Below are 22771 nucleotides of genomic sequence, written 5' to 3'. Positions count from 1 at the left end.
TATAGTATTTACGTACGTGCCTAGTTAGTTTAATCTTTTAGGGGGTCAGTCAGCAACAAGGCCCATCACGTTATTTGTCACAACGACATTTAATCGCAGCCGTTAAGTTTTTATCAATTGGGCAAATTTAGTTTTTTGTCTCTACTGAGAAACGTCTGAAAATGCGATAAGTATGTTTGTGCGAACAGTGCCCGGTGATTGTTCCATATATATTCGGAACTTGGAGCATCGTCTTCAATCGGTCTGTGCTCGTAAGATCACACACGACGTGCCGGGTGTTGTTTAGCAAGTTCATAGTTAACAGTTTAGTTAACCGAATTTTTAAACGTAAGTTATTTGAATTTAACGGCTTAGGCTCAGGCTTTAATAATATTTTAACTTATAGAAATTGATAATTCTGGTAAATTTTTTAAACATTTGGTAAAATAAGGCAATTATTAAAAACAAAAGACTAGGAATTCAGTGATATTACAATCAATTTTCATTTTTAGCTTTCGTATCAAATAGGTAGAGCGTAATTTGAATGTTTTTTTTTAAAAGTCACCTAAGATATTTAACAGGAGTACATTGCATACATTTTAGCTTGCTGACTCGACACTACTAACCTACATACAATGCAAACAGTTTTTCTGCTGAAATTTCAAAGTTCATATCAACTAGGGATCAGAATTTTAATTCAAAAAAATTTGAATTGCAACGCGTTGTCGTAAAGTTGGTTAATAAATATATTTTAGGGTTTTATTAGTTTAGTTAACCACAGTTTAGAAATGGGTTCAGGTAATCACAAAACATCTTTTTAGTTGTAGTGAGGTCCTCCTAGACAAAGTAATTAAGTAAAGCTAGGTGATTGATTACTTTGATACGTTTTTTTGTAGGTACGTACAACATTAAGCTACTCTTAATTAATTATGTTGTAACACCGGTGTATTCATTGTGTTATATCATTGTCTATGGGTGTAACTGAACTCTACAGAAGGTTTACGAATGAAAGTCCAAAGGTCACTAGAAATATATTATTTTTATTTTCCTTGATCTCACAATGGGCAATACAATCATAAATACGTTACTCTATGTGGGGATTGCCTATTTCCTGAAGTAGAAAGTAAGCATAGGGGTGTTTTTGTCAATTGACATCATTTTTTCATTGGACTTTTTGTTAGAGGTAATTTAATATAGGTACAAGTAGGTAATTTATTACGTAACAAATTTTAGCTGAAAATTCGGGAATGCGTGCAAAGATAAAGTATCGATATTAACTAAACGATCGTCATGCACAAACAGCGTGTACCTCGTACGGAGCTTCCTCGTACGAAGCTCTAGAGTTCATACTGAAATAGTAACCGTGACCTTGTTGCGTCAGCGCAGCCGTCGCTATCAACTTATCGGGTGTTGACCGCGCTGTCGTTTGGCAAGGGTTAATGAACGATCAAATATCGGGTTCAGTTGCCACGCCCATGTCTTATAGATTTTTCAGATGCATTGTGGGTATCTCACGGATTCAGTTGCACGCCCATGTTGCGCATGTCTTTTGGATAATTTTGATGTAGAGATGCATTGTGGGTAGGAAATTCGACTGCAGTTTCAGTCAAGCAAGATGTTATCTTTCATTGAATAGGATTTGATGGACGCGTTGTAACTTATTGAGTCGCTAGGTAGAAATGAAATAATAGAAATATTATTAGAACTATCTTACTTAAATGAACACGTAGGGGATCTTTCCGTAATTCCATTAAATTGGTCAATGGCTATTTGTAGTGGGTCTTGATTCACGTGACGTCAGATATATTAAGCCGAGCTTAGAAACTCCTTAGTTTTATATAATTTGATGATTTAATTAATTTTACTTTTTTGTTTATAATTTTACTAACTGTTCAAGACTACTCAATAGGCTAGTTTCCTAAAAAAATTTTTTTAGTCCGTCATGTTTAATATCAAAAAATATTGGACACCTAGATTTTTATTTGTCAATCTAACAAATAATTACATAGTTATGGTGCGTTGAAGTTCCGCGCGACGTCACAAAGTGCGGCACTTTTATTCACTCATTGACGTCACGGGCCTCTTCTTATGAACTTTGGCGCGCTTTATCTCTTTAAATTTTCATTAGTTTGAAAAAGTGAAAAATAAGGTGTAGCGAAATGTCATCGTGTGGTTGGCAACACTGCTTTCGCTTACCAACATAAAAACGGGCTTGTCAGGCTGCCGCTAGATGACACTTCGTACTATATAACTCGCCCGCCAATTATAAATAATTGGCCAANAGATGCATCGTGGGTAGGATTCGACTGCAGTTTCAGTCAAGCAAGATGTTATCTTTCATTGAATAGGATTTGATGGACGCGTTGTAACTTATTAAGTCGCTAGGTAGAAATGATATAATAGAAATATTATTAGAACTATCTTAAATGAAATGAAGGATCTTTCCGTAATTCCATTAAATTGGTCAACGGCTGTTTGGAGGGGGTCTTGATTCACGTGACGTCAGAGATATAAGCCGAGATTAGCAACTCCTTAGTTTCCTTTCTTTTAAGTGATTTGATTATTTAATTAATTTTACTAAAAAGTAATTGTTTATAAATTTATAAAATATACAAACAAAAATGTTTATAATTTTTATTACTCAGATTTAAAAGAAAAAATCGACGCTCTTTAATTATCGAGGCGATTCATTTAACCCTTAACATTTTCATAATTAACATAAGTATTTATTTTTATAGGTAACACATCGATATCACAGTCGTAATGGCATCAATGGCATTAAAGTCCGTATTGGTGGTGGCACTGGCATGCATCCTCCACTGCGAAGGAGCTGCCTTGCCGCACGACCAGGCCAGCAGACCGGTGGTCGGTATCCTCGCCCAAGAACAACCTTTATACCTGAGGAATAGGTTCTCGGAAGAAAATTACACGAGTTTCATAGCAGCCAGCTATGTGAAGAACTTGCAGTTTTCTGGAGCGAACGTCATTCCTATACCGTAAGATTTTTTTAGACTGCATTTCGTTTGAAAGATTTTATACTCAATTGTAGTATTTATTGGAAGTTATTTAAACTCTTTTTGCTTATTTCAGTATTGGAAGAGACCGTCAATTTTATAAGGAGTTGATGCAGAAAATAAATGGGTGAGTAGAATTATTTGTATAAAAGAAATGAAAGTGCAATTTTTTTTAAGTGATGATGTGGGAGTTAACCCTATTTAAGTAAATTACAAGCATTGATAAGTTGTTTTTGTTTGTTGTCTTATTTATACTTACGTAAATATTACATCAGACACGTTTACGGAAGTTAAAAAAGAAATAAAAGAATAACGATAAACTTTGTGTTGTCAAAGTTCATAGTCAAATGACAATCTTGCTAACAAGTCTAAAATGCCTTATTTTATTTTCTAGTGTAATTCTTCCGGGTGGGGAGGCGCCTTTGAGGAGATCTCAAATCAACGGCTACGCAGACGCGGGCCAGCACATCTACGAGCTGGCAATGGAGATGAACGACGCTGGAGACTACTTCCCCATATTCGGCGAATGTTTGGGACTCCAGTTCTTGATCGTCGTAGCTTCAGGACGAGGCGAGCCGCAAAACAAAATGAGGTGTCACGGTTTCGGCAATTTCCCCATTTATTATGCTGATGGTAAGTAACTTTAGGTACCTACCTATTATATTTATTTTAGTTACTTTAATTTAGTAACCACTTTATTTTCTTGTGTTAAGGTAAAAAAAAAAATGAATTGTTTGACTTGCTAGTCCGATTAAGGGTTAAGTTATTTTGATTTTGGGGTAGAGCTTTATCCAGCAGTGGGTTTCATTTAGCTGAAACGAACGAACTAACTATATTTCGATTAATATGATTAATATTGTGATGTTTCAAGTTAGTTTCAATTTATTTAACATAATATGTACAATTTTGTTTTAGGTTTCAGAAACAGCAAGCTGTTCGCTGGGGCTTCTGATGACGTGCTCGACATCCTGAAGAACGAGGCTGTTACTGTTAACGCTCATAAGTTTTGCATCACAGATGAGGTAAGTTTGTATCTATCATATATCATACAAAAAAAAAATACGTAAACGTCAATAAAATTTGAAGAAAACAACTTAAGTTACTTGTATAGGAAGGAAAAAGTTAAAGTTATCCGCTAGTGGGGGACAATGCAGCAACGCTACTGAAATCTTTCCGTTGGTCCCTCCTACTAGTGAACTACGACGCAAATTAGTTTGCAGACATCAAAACTGAAAAAGTTTGGTTATCCCTCGTCTAGCTACTCTTTTACACAATAATTGACCAAAAAAGACAGGTCTCATTGAGGGACTAAGTTCATAATGATAGGCGACTTTATTAATATTTTTTGATTTTTTTTTCAGAACCTTAAAGCCTTCAATCTGACAAAAGACTGGCTGGTGTCCTCATACTCCGACGATATCTACGGAGCCAAGTTTATTGCTTCGATTGAACACACCAGGTAACTTATTCTTCGACTTCTTACTTAACAGACTCATCGCATCCAAGAAATATTAAAGACCTGGCCATTGAATTTTTACATTACCTTTAAAAAGTAAACTACACCTGGGCCTACCGATCACATAAAGCCTGGTCTCCAGCGCGTGTTTTGCCCTACACAATCAACATTCAACAAAATTGCCTACATAAATGTTGAATGTTGACATGTTTTTGTTGATTGGTCTACACAAAACACGCGCTGGTGACCTGACTTAATAGGTTCACTTAATGATAAATATAGAGGTTTGTAACACAAACAATCTTTCAGGTATCCATTCTACGCGCTCCAATTCCACCCTGAGAAAATTTTCTTCGAGTGGAAGCTGCAGAGAGGGTATCCTCGCACAGAAACCGCGATGAGGGCAAGCAAATACTTCATGGACTTCTTCGTCAGTGAATGCAGGAAAAACACCCACTCCTTCATAAACGCTGACGAAGAAAGGTCGTACCTTATTGACAACTACAAACCTACTTTCACAGGGGATTTGAGGATACATTACGAGTCCTACTTCTTTGATCCGAGGGGAGATGTTAAGAACGCCAACCACTTCTGAATAGGTATTTAACAAATTCTACACCTGAAAATGTATTATTGTATTATAATGTCTGTTATTGTTTTTGACACCCAACCCTTTATCAAGCTTATGATTTGTTGAACCTTATTTCATCTCAATAAAGTTCAAATGGTTGGTAACTTAGTTACCACTAGGTAAAGGGTTAAGAACTGATTCCTGATAACCTCATTTGTTAAAAATATGCATTTATTTTTATGACATGACATTGATATGTTAGCAGAAAAATAGCTAGGTAGTTTAGCAATGTATAATTTAAGTAGGTATTCTAATAAAAATGTTATATGCTCACATAAGTTATTGGCTGAGCTAGATAAATCCAATTAAAAAAAATGTTTTATGAATAACGAGATCTATATAAATATTGTATCTGTCGGATTTATTACGTAAATACGCGTAATAATGTTTTTTTTTTGCTGACGAAGACTCTTTGGTCTCTTTGGATATCGACACAAACAAGTAGTTTGTCATATACTTGATAAGATATAACGTATCTGATAGCCTTGACTCTTTAATCGAAGTGTGAAAGTATGGCTGCAGGTGCATGTGTGAAGTTTGTTATTTATGGTGGTGAAGGTTTAATTTCATTCTTGAGTATACAAAGTGTTGAAACAAGGGCCCAAAAAGTAAATCCCAATTTCGATATTCTTGTTCACTAAACCAAATATTTGGAAAATGTGGGAAAATAACAAAATTTAGAGGTGAAATCATTGACTCTATTTTTTAGTTTCTTGGTGTAAATCGGAATTGTTTGATGGAAAATGAGAGCATTTGTGAGACAAATGTACTGAAATGTAAGTTTAATTAATGACAAGCTTCCTTCACTTTGTATCACAAATAATGAAATTAATTTATATGGTTGGTCGTGTGTTTAGTCAGCTGGTCTGATGATAGTGAGTGATTGTGTAGCCATAGAGTGTAATAGTGTGTGTGTAAGAGTCAGGCAAGATGCATATTGCCTTTTTGTTCCTTATTCATTCCTTAGAAATAATTTACTGAACTAATGCCAAATAAATCTTAACGTGTTGTAATAAAGTAGGTACTTTAGTAATAAATAAAATATGTATATTATACCAAAACCAGTTTTAAATAAATATTTTGTAAATTACCGACAAGAAGTTTTACTTACATTATTTATTTCCCAAAAATACACTTACAAGTTTCCTCAAGCATAATTTAAAAGCTTTATCGATTAAGTTCCCGAAATTGTTGAACGTCATTGTTTGATCGATCGATGACAAAAAATAATATCATAACACTAGCCCATAATACTTAAAATAGTGATAACGCAAGTGAAGCAGCAAATCGAACGCACAGCGTTGAGCTCTGTGATTGGTTCATGTGTGACCCTGTGCGTCCACGCCCACTGTGAGACGTTGAAACTTGGTATGTAGATGTATTCTGTAAACCGCATTAAGATTTTATATAAAAATAGAAAAAAAAACAATGAATGGGGTCCCCACTGCCCATTTTTTTTTCATCAAACCTATACGTGTGGGGTTGGTATCTATGGATAGGTCTTCAAAAATGATATTGCGGTTTCTAATATCACTTTTTTCTAAACTGAATACTTAGTTTGCGCGAGAGACACTTCCAAAGTGGTAAAATGAGAGTACCCCCACCTCCTCTAACTTCTAAAATAAGAATATGACAAAACTAAAAAAAATTATATGATGTAAATTACCATGAAAACTAACAACGAAAATTGGTTTGAACGAGATCTAGTATTAAGTAGATTTTTTAAAATATATTTTTAAAATTTTTAAAGTTACTTTTCCTTTCCTCATGAACGCGTAGAGGTATTTAATTGAAATTCATATCAAATACTCTATAGTACCTTTAAGTTGTAACAAAATCAAAGTTATATATGTACGATATGTACCTATGTATGTAAAGTTATGTATACCTACAGGTTTGTACGGAACCCTCAGTGCGCGAGTCCGACTCACACTTAACCGGTTTTTAAGTTTCTAGAAAAAGTTTTGTATTTTTCATCAATGAAAAGAAGGTGATTTTTTTTACATACCTACAATTATAGAAATTCTGTCAAAAAAAAAATTTGAGAAAAGTCAAGTCAGGATTTGGATTAGGATTGAATATAGAAATCCAGCATTGTAATTGCATCTTCGACTCCATTGTAAGTTTCATTTTTCTAACTGCCATGAAAAGTTTAATTTATTTCTATAAAATTTATGAGTCAACTAAAATCTTCGACTCCATTGTAAGTTTCATTTCTCTAACTGCAGTCCGTGTCATGAAAAGTTTAATTTATTCTATAAAATTTATGAGTCATCTAAACATGAGTGACATCATAAAGTTACCTGTTGCACAGTAAGCCAAATGACAACCCTTATCAGGATTAGAGTAATTGCATCGATAAGTTGATAACGTATTTGTTAAAACAATGGGTTGTCGCAAACAATGCAGCGCGAACACGTCCGAGCAAATCAGTCCGCGCCCAGTTCTACGCTGCTTGGCAGGAGGTTATCTATTTTTGTTCAGAGTGCTTTCATGAGATCTAAACATGCGGAGATTAAATTGGAACAAAACGTCATCGGTGTGTTTATTGCTGTTGGGGTTTTAAACATCGCGTTCATGTGGTGAGTTCACCGGCATTTGCTAAACATCGATTTAATGTAAAATGAACCGCTCTGGACTGAAGACGTATTCTAATACGCATGCGTAACTTCGTGCTCGTGAAAAACGCGTCAAGTTTGAATAAAGCGGGTGAAGTTTTGATTGTAAGTACTAAGAAACCTTTTCATAGCGTGATTAGCGTGTTATGCTGTTAAAATTAAATTAAAATCAGTTATTACAGATAAAATAACATTATTGTAGTATGAGAACGCAGGATACTCAAAAAGAAGTTAGGGAGATATTATTAACTAACGACGGCGTTAGTTAAATTGTGATTATTGTTCATTTGTAAATTAATTTTGTTGCTAAAATATAAATTAATGTTTGAGTTAAGTATAATACCTACTTATTTGTCTGTGAGAGATCGGAGTCTAAACTGGCAGTAACCTGCCTTAAAGCACCACGCCTCCAACCCAAGAATGTTACTACATACTTTAGAAGTGATATTTTTTTGCAGGTCGTGGGGTATACCGATGGTCAATTGTTTGCAATTGATGACGATGTCGGCGTTTCTGTTGATCTTGTTTTGTTTCCTCGGAAGTGAGAGCGCGACGGTGGTGCGGAGTGAGCCGGTGGCCATCAATGAAAGGCCCATCATAGGCGTTCTCTCACAAGAACAAGCGTATCATCTCACGAGCCTATACGCAAAGGAAAACTTTACAAGTTACATAGCAGCTTCATACGTCAAAGATATAGAAGCTTCCGGAGCGAGAGTCGTGCCTATTCTGTAAGTTGGTCAACATAATATTGGCTTTACTGTTTGATTTATTTATTGATGTATTTGAATCTATTTTGAGGCGATGCTTTGACGGTTTATAAATAATTATTGTTAATTTGTTGTTTGTTTTTAGGATAGGTAAGAATCGGGAATATTACAAAGAACTCCTTGAAAAAATTAATGGGTAAGTGCACAATTTCAAATAAGTACTTGCTTACCTACTCTACTACTTGCTATACACTATGCCAATGCTTACGCGTCAGATTTTGTTAATAATCTATACTTCTATACATAGCTGGGCATTAACTCGTTAATCCGTTAATCGTTAATTAACGAAGTTAACATTTCTATTAACGGATTAACTTTTAAGTTAACTTTAAAAAATGTTAACGGACTCGTTAACTTCCGTTAAATTATACTAAGTCCGTTAATCGTTAATCCAGTACCTACTATTTACCAAAAAGATACAGCAGGCGCGCTGAAAAACGCATTCTGACACGTACGTTCGGGCTTCCAGAACTTCTAGAACCCAAAACAACAGTTTTTGTAACCAGATCACTAAGGGTTCTTACACACGAACAGCAATTTGCTGTCGACGCAACGATAATATAAAAAATGCATTTTTTTTTGTTTATTTACAACTGAATTTAAGACCAATTCTCCTCAACCGATTGAGCTGAAATTTGGTATACTCGTGTAAGTACGATGACAATGCAATATTATGGTACCATTGAGCTGGTCTGATGATGGAGTCAGGAGGTGGCCATAGAAACTCCTAAATGAAACGGCGGCATCGCATCGAATTTGGGTTCGTTGGATTTGCTTTTCGAGCACTTTAGTACTAGATGAAGTCCAGGGTCCAGATGATGGAGTCAGGAGGTGGCAATAGGAATTCCTAAACGAAACGGTGGAAACTTCTCGAATTTGGGTTTGTTGGATTTGCCTTTTCGAGCACTTTGGTGCTAAATTGTATAGTAATTGTACCAAGGCTATGAGATTGAGTTGAGATACAACTAAAAAGTATAATAAAATTATAATAAAAAAAATAAGTGTTTATTCTGAAAGGCAGTTATACTAAAACGAAAAAAATAATTGTACTTATGCAAAGTTCAAATAATTTCGAAAGCTTGTAGCGCAAATATAAAAGAGGAATAAATTCCATGCGCGATACAAGCTTTCGAAATTATTTGAACCTTGCATACACTTATTTTTTCGTTTTATTATCACGTGTTAACGGATTAACGATTAACGTTAACTTGCGTTAAATCTTCCGAAATGTAACGTTTTAACGTTTAACGAAGTTAATTTTTTTAGTAACGGTTTAACGATTAACGAAGTTAACTATTTGATTAACGGTGCCCAGCTATGCTTCTATACTAATATTATAAATGCGAAAGTAACTCTGTCTGTCTGTCTATCTTGCTTTCACGCCTAAACCACTGAACCGATTTTGATGAAATTTTGGCATAGAGATAGTTTGAGTCCTGGGAAAGGACATAGGATAGTTTTTATCCCGGTTTTTGAAACAGGGACGCGCGCGATAAAGTTTTTCTGTGACAGACAAAATACCACGCGGGCGAAGCCGCGGGCGGAAAGCTAGTGATAAAAATTTTATAGCTCTACACTTTAATGTTTTGTAACTTGATACCTTGTGTTCACAAACAGGCAATTTAGATAATTTGTTCTTAATAAAGACCGAGAAGAGTTGTAACCAAGTCAATTTCTGGCTGAATCGCTGATTTATTAAGCAAGCAACTTCACGAATTCGTTGCTCTTTCGACACTCCACGACTCCACATAAATGCATGATTATAGAAGTCAGCTTTTTTACAACTTACCTCTGTTAGGGGAGAGTGGGGTAAGACGGGGTCCTTAACGTTTGATGGTAAATAAAANCTCTGTTATAACTTTCTTCGATCATCCCTATTAATTAGTGAAGGCCAAAAGCTGTTCACCACAGTAGTAAAGACAGAATGACCACTGTTGCTCTCTTTTCGTAGAACCCGTTGATATATTTTCCAGAGTACTCTTTCCCGGTGGTGGGACCTACTTTAACCAGTCAAACGGCTACGCTGACGCGGGCCAGCATATCTACGAGCTGGCGATAGAGATGAACGACGCTGGAGACTACTTCCCCGTATTCGGCACGTGCCTCGGCTTCGAGTTGCTCGTCATACTGGCCTCGGGCCGCGGCGAGATTGAGAATAGAGTGACCTGTAAAGCGTACTGCAACTCCGCTCTGAACTTCACAAGCGGTAAGGATATGCCTTTACCTATCTTTGACCATCCATCCACGAGGTGGACAAATTATGACCTCGTAGGTTGCGGGTAGACGCTAGACACAGGCCGCTGCCAAACAGTCAACGAATAGGGTAAGCTTTTATTCAGCAGGGGACATTCTGTGGCTGAAATGATTACCATAGTCTATCATTTCAGTCTTAGAATTTCCAGATTGTTCGGCACGTGCCTGGGCTTCGAGCTGCTCGTCACACTTGCCTCGGGCCGCGGCGAGCCTGAGAACAGAGAGTAAACCTGACCTGTAAAGCGTACTGCAGCTCCTCTCGGTAAGGATATGCTTTTACCTGCCTTTGATTAGGTATTCCATCACTATCATTATCATCCACCCACGAGGTCGACAGAATATGACGGTTTCATAGGTTGTAGATAGGCGCTGGATGCAGGCCGCTGTCAACGAGCCATTCTGGAAGTTAATGGGGTAAGCTTTTATTCAGCAGGGGACATTCTGTGGCTTGACTTGAACAATGGCACAATATTGAGTAAACACACAGTAAAATGTATTTACCTAACATTATGCTAATAATTGTAATACATCTTTGGCTCTTGACACGATTTATACGGACATCCTGTGCACTCGATACTGCAGTGGTCGATATTGAAACTTGATATATCAATAGTTTATGTTTTATTTATTTATCATTTAAAAGACAATTACATTATTACTGGCATAATAACAATGGTGACTGAGTTTCTTGCGCTGCTTCTTCTCAGCACAGACCCATTTATTGTCCCGAAGCAGAGGTAGGGTGTTAAAGGCTTTTTAAAAGCCTATTTGTAGAAAATAAATTACTTTTATTACTTTGAGATAGCTTTTAAAAACCACTTGAGCTATGGAGTTAAAAATGTTTTTAAAATTCTCAAAGTCCTATTTTTGTATTTTCAGATTTTCGCAGCAGTAAGATGTTCAAAGAAATAGACAATGACTTGGTGACGATGTTTGAGCATGAACATTATACTGCCAACGCTCACAAATTCTGCATTGTTGATGAGGTTCGTATTTTTTATGTATTTACAACAAAAAAAGGTAGATACCACGTTATGAGTACCTACTCAGGAAATGGGTATAGTAATGACTGCAGCACTCCATTATGTCAGTATTACAAACCTTTAAAGCTCAATTCAAATTGAAGCCTCTTTTCGTGATACGGATCTAAGATACTGAAATTTATTGACTAAATTACTGATGCAGGCTTATAATTTTTTTTAATTAAATTTATACATATTATAAATTTTTATTTAACAGAATATGGAAAGGCACAATTTGAGTGTGGACTGGAGAGTGACTTCGTACTCTGAAGACGAAAACCAGCTGCGGTATATTTCAAGCATAGAGCACAAAAGGTACGAGTAATAACTTTTCAATAATTTTATGCTCCGAGCTGGGTAGTTGACACCCTTAAACAGCAATTTATTCAAAGGTACAATTTTTTTAAAAACTTTTTTCTATTCCTGAAAACCGAGTAAGTTTTCATTTTCAGTAGCTCTGAAATCAATAACAGTCTGTAGATTGAGTTCGCGAACTAGTGAAATTAGATTCCATGTACCATACAAAATATGTAAGGATTCACGTTTCGACACCTTATAAAAAGTAATGTCAAGTGTATTAATACCGGTCAATACCTATATCGAATGCAATTAGACTTGAAGACCGCGGCAAATACATTTAGTTGACTACCTGCCCTCTCCACAGATATCTATTTTGGTTAATCATTTAAAGCGTCTATACCTATATAGTAACGCTATTAGGTAAGCCAGTAACTTGCAAGTTTATGGAAGACAGGAAAGACAGAAGAGAAATAAATAACTTTACGATAATGATTTGATCAATAAGCAAAGAATTAAGTAGCTGTAGAAAAATATAAAAAAAAAATTAAAATAAAAAACTACTCTGCTTACAGATATCCTTTCTACGGAGTGCAGTTTCATCCAGAGAAGGCTTCGTTTGAATGGAAAAAGTCCCGCAAGTACCCCCATTCAATCAACGCAATAAAAGTGAACAGATATTTCATGGACTTTTTCGTAGAAGAATGCAGGAAGAGCATCCACTCTTTCAAGAACGAAGAAGAAGAAAACAGTTATTTAATCTACAACTATGCGCCTTATTTCACTGGAAAAAACGGCAGTATGTACAATCAATGCTACTTTTTTGAGCCTAAAGGCACGAATGTAGAGTGATGTCAACATTATGTAGTGAAAATAAGTATTACTTAGATAGCTTCATTATAATTTTTGAACAGTCACATTAAATGATATATATTTTAAATTATACCTATTGCAGTTTCTATTGATAAAACCCTTTGTATGATGTATTGCTAACATTTTTATTTGTTTCCTAAATGGACGATAAAATAGCCTGGGTTAAAAATAACTGCAAATGCCAATGTGAGTGATAAAAATAGAGACGCAAAGTGCTTCGATAAATGATGGATTCCATTAATACGTCGGGTCTCATAGACAGACATGATACCGTAAGTTCGTAATTCATGTACAGTCGAGGTCATAAATATATTATCATAAATATTGGCAGTGCCAATGTTTCAAAATATTGTTAGCGTTTTAACGATCATATATTTCAATACAAACTTAAACATCAATAAAATGAAGGTAATCATATAAACTGTTCATTAACATGATGCGGTAGCGCAGTCAATACATACTGCGCTACTGCGCTATAATATTTTGAAACATTGGACACTGCCAAATATACATATTTATGAACTCGACTGTAGATATGAAATTATATTAAATAGCATCATAAAGATTTTCCAGAATTAGTTTGACTTGCAAATTTGAAAAAATGCTTGTTTACAGTAGAGTCTTAAAATATTTTTTCCATGAGATTACTATGACGGTGTAAGACGAACTCTATGTATTTATACGAGTATAGCTATCAGAATGAAAATTACGCTGTCCAGTAAACGCACTATAATAAAAGAAAAACAATGGTTTCAAATAACTTGGATAAGTTCACCGAAAATGTCCCTATATTGTGACACATCTAAAAATTTAGTAATTTTGTTAAGTTGCAATAAGATCTCATAAATGACGAATTAAACCTACTTCACGAGCCAGAGAATATGAAATCTGAAAAGAAAACTTGAATGTTTGCTACCCGCAAGTACTAACAATGCTATGCTATCAAACGCCCACTCGAGTTTAATTTACGTAAACCGCATAACATAATCTAGACTGTGTAATAAAGCCTGCGGCGTGTATTGTCTTGAAGTAATCGGCTTTGAGTTCCTGACGAAGTCCGGCCGCAGAGGCCGCAAATAGCCGGCGGCTGTGTGTGAGCCCGTCAGATTGTTTAGGCACAGGGGGGCGTCACGCCCGGCTGTTGGGGCTGCAACTAAAATAAATCACTGTATTACCAAGTGGCTCACGTAACTAACAGTAATTAGACGTTTGTCACCCCCCGATGCTTTGTTTTGACGGTTTCAGTTGTGGTTTCTACCTGACCGAAAACAATTGATTTGGAAGGGCGTCGTTTGATATGACATTAGTTGTGCCCATTCATGGTGACGTAGGTATTTGAATTTCATACGCGGTTGAATATTCAGAATAGTTATTTGCGTTAGGTAATGATTTACATGATAATATCAGTTCCTACTACGACAGTCTATTAGTGGCTCGTGACGCCTATGGCTATATGATCATAGAATTTGAATTTGACGAGGAACAAAATATCAGAATTTTCCAGTTCAAGTCTCGTTAAGAGAAAAATCTAACGTAATATGTTCTTAACCATGAGCCTGCAACAGGAAAAAATCCCCGAACTTATACCTAAAATGGACTTTAATTAAACACTCAATTGAATGATGCTTGCCTTAATTAAATCAAAATGTTTTCCATGGGTTAGAAAAGGGCTGAAGGAGCCTGTAAGGTCGATGACATTAAAGCCAACAGGTTAATTGAATGCTGGATTATGCGGGACATGAATATAAGCGGTGGGAGGTGGGTTATATTTAACTAATAGTATGTGCCGCAAACAATAATAGTGTGAAACGTTTCGTGATTTTCAACGAAGATTTTCCTTCTAAAAGGAAATATGATGTAAATGAAAAGGTTTAAAACACCACAGGTTAGTCATAACATTTTAACAAAATAACAAAAATTGGATCGCAAATGACTGAAGACGATCATTGTTAGTAAAGATAAAGCACGAGCTACGAGTAAACTTTAACATACGAGATTAAAGTAAGCTAATGACTCACATTGAACTGTAGATACACTGGAGTAATAAAGAGGTCCGAAACAACCACGCCGTATCGATGTTGATGGGAAAAGTTAGATTGTAAACCGTTAATAGCTTTACCAGTATCATCGGTTGTTGACATTCGTTTGGGACTTACGAATCAAACGACTAAACGATACGTATGTACGTTAAACGTTTTCCTAAGAGATTTCCGAACTCTACCACAGTTGAGCATATCCCTTTAACATTAAATGCATCTGTTGCAAGCAATTAAACACTTAATACTTTAATTTAGGTATTTTGTTACTGTCGTTTAACTTGGAAATTAGCCTGTAGAGCCACTTAAAATTTCAATGAAAGTTGTCTTTTTCGTAGTTATAGAGATCATTCCCCTAAAGGTGATGAAATTTTCAGTACATACGGGTCATGACTAATGCAATGAAAATTAATGCAGATGCTTAAAAATGTTCATCATACAAGTGAAAAATGAATAACAAACAACATAAATAGTTAGGTCGTTATTTTAGCAAGTGCAATTTGGTCAATTTCAATGAGGTTACATATTGATACCTACTTTTAAAAAATGTGCGCTTACGAAAATTTTAACTGCTTCGAAACAACTGTAGACGTTTTGGTGTAGCAAGCAACTATCAAACAGACAAATAAATAGGGATGGGAGAGTTTAGAACGCACGTGGACAGGCACAAAGTACTTAGGTAATTACAATAATTCACATTAGGTAGTCTAGATTCACTATCCCATCAAATGCTAATCATGGTGACGTACATTGACGATAACTGTAGTTGTTCCCATTTTGTAGCAAATTCTCGATTTCTTCGACCACATCCATTATTATTCCACTTTCTTTTCAACGTTATATGTAGTGAGAAATTCGCCGCCGCCTTCCGTCATTTATTCAAAATTTTGACATTAGCATTTTTTTTGACATTGCGTTTTGTAACCGGAAGTTCATCGGTTTATGGCTGTGCCTGTACTATTACTTATTCTGTGGCTGTGCGCGCACAAGGACTTTTTGTCACTGTGACAATTACAGTCAAATTTTTTAGAAATCAGCAGAAATGTCATCAAATATGTCCAACTGACATAAAAATATTTTTAGTCTGTGAACTAGTGATGCGACAAAACCTCTCGTTAATCGCGAAGAGAAATATTGTAGTACATTGCGTATCATCGCCGGGTGATCGTCAAAATACTAAAAATATGCAACAAAGTCGCAACGAATGTGAACTGATTATGAAATTTTCGAGAACAGGAAACAAACTGTATGCACAGATGTAATCAAAAAACACACTGGATAATAAAACAATCAATGATATCCGTAAAGTTATTAAACTTCAAATAGTTGCAAAAAGTTCTGTTTGACAGTGTTGCTACTAGTGTTAGTTTTCTTAAAAATAAACAACGGAACAATACGTAAGCATAATTGCATAAAAAAGTAAAATAATTTCGTTTTACACTTAGGCTGAGTTACACCACCTAACTTTGACCGTAACTTTAACGATAACCGGTGTTTTTTGTATGGAGTTTGACAATTTTTGACGTTTGTCAATGCTAAAGTAAGATGGTGCAACTCAGCTTTAGTACTAGTAGTAGTAGTTTTTTTTGTCCGCTACTAACCGAAAGTTGCAAGTGCCTATGTTTATTACTTACCTATTGTGTTACTCGTAAGTTCATAATATAGCCTCACGCAGTACGTGATGTGATGAGTCAAATCCATCACAATTATGAGCCAACGAACCCTGGTAATTAGGATAGATTTTCTTTTAGATAGGATAAGGTACTCCTAGAATCTACGACTAAGTACCTGCTAAATTAACCTTTTATAAGTCGGTAGGCTAGCTAATGTTTGGATTATACCAAATTCTTTGTATTTGCCTAACTTCTAGTGAACGTGCTGCTACATACCTACTATCAAAAAAGTTGACGCATGACCATCTTAAGGCTTTTATTTCTTCACAGCGACTAGACCCAACCTCCAAGTGTCATCTGTATGTATTTAAATAATAGACTTAGGCTGGGTTGCACCATCTTACTTTAACATTAACAAATGTCAAAAATCTGTCATACTCATACAAAAAAAAAACACCGGTTATCGTCATAGTTACTGTGAAAGTGAGGTGGTGCAACTCAGGCTTCGGATGGACGTGGTGGTGTGTCTGAGAATAGTCATTTCGTGCAAAGGAAACATTTTTAAAGTGATCATACGTCTACTTTGTCGATAATACCTATACCTACAACCTTTATATTTGTTTCTTCCAGAGTTTTAATATTCTTACAGAAGGCATAAAAAGGAATGGCACAGTACTGCCCGATTGATCCTCGGTCATTGGCACAGAGCAGCATGTCCAATTCTCTTCGTCCTTGATAGATGACGGCAAGGGCCCAGTTAACTTCCTCCCGTAAGGTTCACTGCCCACGAAATGACTGATACAATATTGTCTTACTTATAAATACATGATTTCTATAAATAACATTGTCACGTGACTTAAAGTTGACCCTTTTATCTTGATTTGTTTTAAATATCTTACTTGCCTGATCTTTCCCATAGTTTACGAGAATAAAAATAACGGAATAAGAATCGTGTTTATCCATCCAGGAAACCAAATTGTAACAGTGGTAATCGTAACAGTTTATGTAAGCGTCTGTTGATGATTGCTTCCTACTGAGTTACTACAAGGTTTGAAGGAGCTCTAAATAGCCTCAGCAAAATATCTTGGACACTAAGGCTGGGTTGCACCATCTTACTTTAACTTTGACAAACGTCAAAAATCTGTCAAACTACATACAAAAAGCACCGGTTATCGTCATAGTTACCGTTAAAGTTAGGTGGTGCAACTCAGCCTTGAAATAAATTTTCATGCAAAAGTAATAAGTAAAATTAAATAAGCGGATTAGTGTTCCAAAAATAGATCTTATGATTTTTGTGTACCTCTATCTGTTATTTTTTTAACTTTTCATTTATTAGTTATTATTATGGTGCATGATACCAAGGTCAAGAAATATCAAAATCAGACTATCAAGATTGTATGTTACGCTTTGGGAACTAGGTATTAGAAGAACTTGTACCAACTTCTTTTTTATCCAAACACAAGGAGGCAAGGGCGTCGACCCATTAGCCCTGGCTTCCCTTATTACGGATCTATTTATTTCCCGTAAAGGGAAGTTTAGATACACGGACATCGGACACGCTTTATTGAATCGGCCAGCAGCTGATACGGCTAAGGCCGCGTTCATGCGTGCACGCGAGGCTGGCGGATCTTAAAACAAGGCGAGAAATTAAGCTCTGGTAGTGCAAAGTGTGCGTCCCTGGCTCTTTAAAAAGAGTTACGTATGAAGTATTTTTCTATTAAAATGGAACTTTATAACATCGTCATGAAACTACACTAAGGCTGTATTGCACCAACTTGTTTTTATGGACAGATTTTTGGCGTTTGTTAAAGTTAAAGTAAGATGGTGCAACCCAGGCTAATACATATTTCTTTCTCAGTAATTTGTAAAGAACGGGTTGGAACAAAACGATGATGAGTTCAAACCATAGTTCAAACTATGAAACTTTTTCGCTGAAAATATACCTAATACTTTACGCCCAACACAAAAACTGCTAATAGTCAGTTTTTGTGTTGTACGTAAGGTATTCGATTAAATAATATAAATGGAAAGGCACTTTTTGGGGTTCTCATAACTAGCAAGTGATGTTCTCTTTCAAAATTAAAGGTAAGTATTCCCACAAGTTTCAGATTACTAGAAGTTTTCGTCAGCATGTTCCTTACAACACCATGCAATAGAACTACATGAAGCACATATCCAGGTGTTCTAGAATATTCGGACACATTGTCCATACATTTGACACCCGCTACGTCCTGCATCTTGCTCACACTGAGACCCGCGTTTGCATGAAAGTGTCCACAGCGTGAACATTGCGGACGTGCGTGCGTGACTGGATTCAGCAAATAACGATTTGCTAAATATCCATTTTTCTTCAGACAAGTGTGAATGGAAATAAGTATGGTTTAAATTAGGCTTAAATAGGCTGCTTGTTAACAAAAGTTTAATGTATGTAATGAAACTTGATTTTTATAAGTTCTAGGACGTTAATGACTCGGCATAAGATAAGTACCTGTAATAATTTTATTACTAAGTTTGTGACCTGACAAGAACTTACCATTAAGGCTCATACTTTTGTCTCCTAATCTATTTTATTCACAAACTCCAGTATCATCTTTGTTAACAACAACACAACGTACAGCTGAAAGTTAATAAGGTTACTGTACGATAATGATGAGAGTGATTATTTTCGCAAGTCAGGCTTGTACTTGGGTTCAAAGTCCAGTACTGTAAAGGTTAACTTTAGTGAAAGCGCCTTTATGCTCACGACAGCCATTTAGCACGGCTGAAACGATGATTGATGCGGTGATATAGGAAAGATTAACGTGTTCAACGAAGTATGCCGAACAGTTTATTTATACTTAGGTACAGACAGGTTAGTATAGGGCGAATGTTTTGGACCAGATTAGGGTATAGGAATAAATACTAGGAACTGAAATGATTGATTGACGTTGATATCAGGAGAGTGTCAACAATTACGGGTAAGTACTTAGCTGGAAAATGGTGATTTATTGTTGAATAAGTGGTGAACCTTTGAATGAACAATTGGAAATGGAAATNATGGAGAAGAAATAGCGATCTAAATAAACTTTGAAAATAGGTAAAACTTTTCTCAAACTCACTGATGCCGTACAAATTAAAGATAAGGAAGTAATTTCATTAATATCGTACATTGTCTTTTGCAGTTAAAATCCAATTATTATTTCTAAAGGTAAAAAGTTAGAGGAAACAGAAAAAGTAGTTATTTTTCTATTAATTAAATAATTAAACATTTGATCTCAAACAAAGATATCTACTACATTGACAGTACTAATATTAACTACTTGGTCCAGTTAAACTCGTGGAAACATTTCCCCCCTATAAATTTGTTGTTATTAATCATCACGTCATATGGAGTATCCCAGAGAAAAGTAGTTTTCCTAACAATGTCCTTAAGAGGAGCCTTACCTACTTATCTTCCTAACACTAAACAAGCCCTATAAACATGTCAAACCTGTTAAGATTAAGTAGTTTCTGTTGACATGAATGTCTGAAATAAGTTATGGGACTCTTTCGGACACAATAAGATGCCATTCGATATGGCAGCACAATGTAATATCGGGAGAGAAGTGGATAAGTGGAAGAATGTTTTTTCATTGTAACAAGATTTTACGACGTTTGCCCCTGATCGGCCGAAGGGCCATTGAACTCTAAACGTTTGCTACCCTTTCCATGACATGAGCTTTTTGTGGGATCTTTTTTTAAAGCGATACCGATGATTAAATTCGATTAAGCGCATGTATTGAGTTAATTAACTCAATTTATCAGAAATCATTAAATTAGGGACCTTCTCAAGTTATTTTTAAAACAACACAATATGAAAACCGTTACAAACAAGAAACATCAACATCCTAAAAATACAAGTTACACAAATTAATTGAAATTACTTATTCATTGAACAGAAATTACAACAATACGTTAACATTCTCTCTTAGGAAATTATCTTTCAGTCAATGTTGGAGTAGCAGTCACGTAGTAGTAAGATTTATTAGACCGTAGTTACACCCTAGTTGAACTCTGGCTTAAATTGTCATTTAGTATGGATATGTCATTTTAATCCAGGGTGCATCCTAGGTGTAACTTTTTATTATAAGGGGGCTAGGGTTTTAGAGGAAAAGTTAGCAGAAAATTTAGCCCAGCCGTAGCATCAGTAATCTGTGGTCCAGTTGACAGTTAAAATTATCCCGCATTGTTGTTATTTTTAAGGTTTTGATTTTTACTGTGAATCTCTGTGGATACTGCTTGTTACACGAGCTGTGAATCCCGGGAACACCAAAAGTTTGCCTAAAATGAGTTTCAGCATGATTTCCCTTAGTTTGATGTGACTGACCTCCGTATCCGAGTTAGAAAACTTATGGCAAAACGCGGCCGTAAGTCTTTGACTTCCCTAAAATAACGGACCTCACCAGAATGTGGCTTTGGAAAATATTGTAACTAAATATAGTTTGTAATAGGGGAATGTGTATGAGGACAATAAGCAGTTTGAAGTGTACGGGAATATTATGATAAGCAGTTTGAAGTAAGTTAATAATAAGCAGTTGGTAATGGAAGTGCAACGATGCCTTCGTTAGTTCAGTGGTAAAAGTTGATGTCTTCACTTGGAGTTTGATTCCTAAGTGGGTGAAGTAATTGTCCCCAGTTTGGGACATTGTTTTAAATAGACTGGCCTGGTTGGAATATAATCCCTTGCTTCGGAGAGCACATTAAATCCTTCTTCATATTAAGTAATGCTTATTTAGTATGATACTTGTCACCTCAGTTGTTACAAGATAGAAGAAGTTTCAAGTCATTTACGACTCCTGTAAGTCTGGCACGAAAATGAACTTGTAAATAAATTATCCAGGTACCCGCTGCCGCCTACGCTGCATCTAAGATGCGAGCATCTTGGTTTACGCGCGCCCTGGGATTGAGCTGATGGTATTACATGAATGTGGGCAGATGTGACTGAATTGCGCATTGACAAAAGACGGAGCTTAACAAAATACTTGAATACAGTTTATAGAAGCTTGAAAGAAGAGCTTTGTCCTCGTAGCCCCATAAGTTTATTTGTGTCTTTTTCCTAAGTCCTATTATTTACACCCAAATTCATCAAAAGTGACTTCAGCCTGAAAATGTTAAAATTACGCAGTGTTATTAAGTTGAGAAAGCTTAAATCATTTTCTTATTAGGCTCTACCAGAGCTTCTGAAAGAAAAATGCGCGTTGGAACGTATTAATAAGGAAAGAATAGAACCTAAAGTTACTAATATACAGCTGTAGAGGTCGTTCACACTGGAAGGGAAAAAAATAGGTTGAAGTAGAAGATATTACCATAAAATTACGCAATTTCTCCTCAAAGGAGCTTCAATATTACCCTGCAAAGATAAAAAATACGCTTTATATTTTATGTAAGATTTTTTGAGGACGCGTATTACAGGTGCCTTACTTATTGCGCGTAGGATTTTTTGAGCAAATAATTAAATTAAGTCAGTTAATTTATGCTTCCGAAACACGAGCTTTGAGGTCATTGCCATTATCATGTTTCAACTTTTGAAATTGTAATAAAACAAATTAGATTCGTAATTAAATTACGTCGGCTCTTTCTGTTATGTCGAATTGTGGAGTATAAATTATCAAGTTACGGTAACAAACAGACCAATGAATTGAAAAATCAGTCGAGTAAGTTTGTTAATAGGGATGTTTATCTGAGTAAACTGTGAATGTAAGTATCTATGGTATAATGGTTTTGGAGATTTTATAATGTTTCTCGCTATTGTTATAATACTTAATGTGCGGTCTTGAAAATGCACAACTGAACTTCCTACTCAGAACATCTAATTTAAAAGAGCCTCTATAGCCCATGCGTTAACAAAATTATATTTATTGAAACCCCTCTTGCCAGTGTTGACAGATTACACAATAGGGCACAGCCTTCCTTAACATACATTTGGTAATTATCGTTGTGCAAGTGACACGTGAAACGGACGTGTGTCTGTCCAGCCCGCTGTTATGCAAACAGCTTTGAGCTTGATTAGGAAATCTGAAACCTATCTTTTAACTCGAGACTGGCTGAAAATCTTTTGAGATTTCTGCTTCAGAGATAGACCTTCAATTTTAGAAAATGGATCTTTTTTCACACTTTTAATGATGATGTGAGTCCTCTCTTCCTTCACTCTGATGAACACGAATAGATTTTGTAACTTAATTTTGCAACTAGTT

At 35.7% G+C, this 22771-nt stretch overlaps 3 protein-coding genes across 5 annotated transcripts; 2 read left to right on the top strand and 1 right to left on the bottom strand.

Annotated features, from left to right (window-relative positions):
- LOC114359874 (gamma-glutamyl hydrolase-like) lies at nt 1-5422 on the top strand. Its single transcript, XM_028314402.1, has 7 exons — nt 1-327; nt 2718-2975; nt 3070-3120; nt 3388-3626; nt 3909-4015; nt 4355-4452; nt 4759-5422. The coding sequence occupies exons 2-7, from the start codon at nt 2743-2745 to the stop codon at nt 5042-5044; spliced, it is 1014 nt and encodes a 337-aa protein (XP_028170203.1). The 5' UTR covers nt 1-327; nt 2718-2742; the 3' UTR covers nt 5045-5422.
- Nucleotides 5423-5706: 284 nt separating this feature from the next.
- LOC114359872 (gamma-glutamyl hydrolase A-like) lies at nt 5707-12982 on the top strand. Of its 3 annotated transcripts, none has more exons than XM_028314400.1 (7): nt 5707-5856; nt 8157-8426; nt 8551-8601; nt 10439-10671; nt 11598-11704; nt 11958-12055; nt 12613-12982. In XM_028314400.1, coding segments are annotated over exons 1-7 (1038 nt in total). In that variant the 5' UTR covers nt 5707-5854; the 3' UTR covers nt 12890-12982. The 3 variants fall into 3 exon arrangements, with proteins under 3 accessions (XP_028170201.1, XP_028170200.1, XP_028170202.1); XM_028314399.1 differs by lacking the exon at nt 5707-5856 and adding an exon at nt 7464-7662; XM_028314401.1 differs by lacking the exon at nt 5707-5856 and adding an exon at nt 7528-7803.
- On the bottom strand, nt 10716-15829 carry LOC114359875 (uncharacterized). Its single transcript, XM_028314403.1, has 3 exons — nt 15696-15829; nt 10999-11117; nt 10716-10929 (listed from the first exon to the last, which is right to left on the bottom strand). Exons 1-3 carry the CDS (start codon nt 15753-15755, stop codon nt 10797-10799), a joined length of 312 nt encoding a protein of 103 aa, XP_028170204.1. The 5' UTR covers nt 15756-15829; the 3' UTR covers nt 10716-10796.
- Nucleotides 15830-22771: the final 6942 nt, after the last annotated feature.

Source organism: Ostrinia furnacalis, unplaced genomic scaffold, assembly GCF_004193835.3.
Source record: "Ostrinia furnacalis isolate ACB-3 unplaced genomic scaffold, ASM419383v2 OfSCF4672, whole genome shotgun sequence".
NCBI lineage: Eukaryota > Metazoa > Arthropoda > Insecta > Lepidoptera > Crambidae > Ostrinia > Ostrinia furnacalis.
This window is presented reverse-complemented; position numbering and strand designations above follow the sequence as displayed.

Excerpts from the sequence above, each read along its gene's own strand:
- LOC114359874 (XM_028314402.1), top strand. The coding sequence starts at position 2,743 with ATGGCATCAATGGCATTAAAGTCCGTATTGGTGGTGGCACTGGCATGC. Across the intron at positions 3,121-3,387 it reads TTGATGCAGAAAATAAATGG|TGTAATTCTTCCGGGTGGGG; the intron begins GTGAGTAGAATT and ends TTTATTTTCTAG. Across the intron at positions 4,453-4,758 it reads GCTTCGATTGAACACACCAG|GTATCCATTCTACGCGCTCC; the intron begins GTAACTTATTCT and ends ACAATCTTTCAG.
- LOC114359872 (XM_028314399.1), top strand. The coding sequence starts at position 7,484 with ATGCAGCGCGAACACGTCCGAGCAAATCAGTCCGCGCCCAGTTCTACG. Across the intron at positions 10,672-11,597 it reads CGCTCTGAACTTCACAAGCG|ATTTTCGCAGCAGTAAGATG; the intron begins GTAAGGATATGC and ends TTGTATTTTCAG. Across the intron at positions 11,705-11,957 it reads AATTCTGCATTGTTGATGAG|AATATGGAAAGGCACAATTT; the intron begins GTTCGTATTTTT and ends TTTATTTAACAG.
- LOC114359875 (XM_028314403.1), bottom strand. The coding sequence starts at position 15,755 with ATGTGGTCGAAGAAATCGAGAATTTGCTACAAAATGGGAACAACTACA. Across the intron at positions 11,118-15,695 it reads CAACTACAGTTATCGTCAAT|AATGGCTCGTTGACAGCGGC; the intron begins GTACGTCACCAT and ends ATTAACTTCCAG. Across the intron at positions 10,930-10,998 it reads GAATACCTAATCAAAGGCAG|GCTCGCCGCGGCCCGAGGCA; the intron begins GTAAAAGCATAT and ends CTCTGTTCTCAG.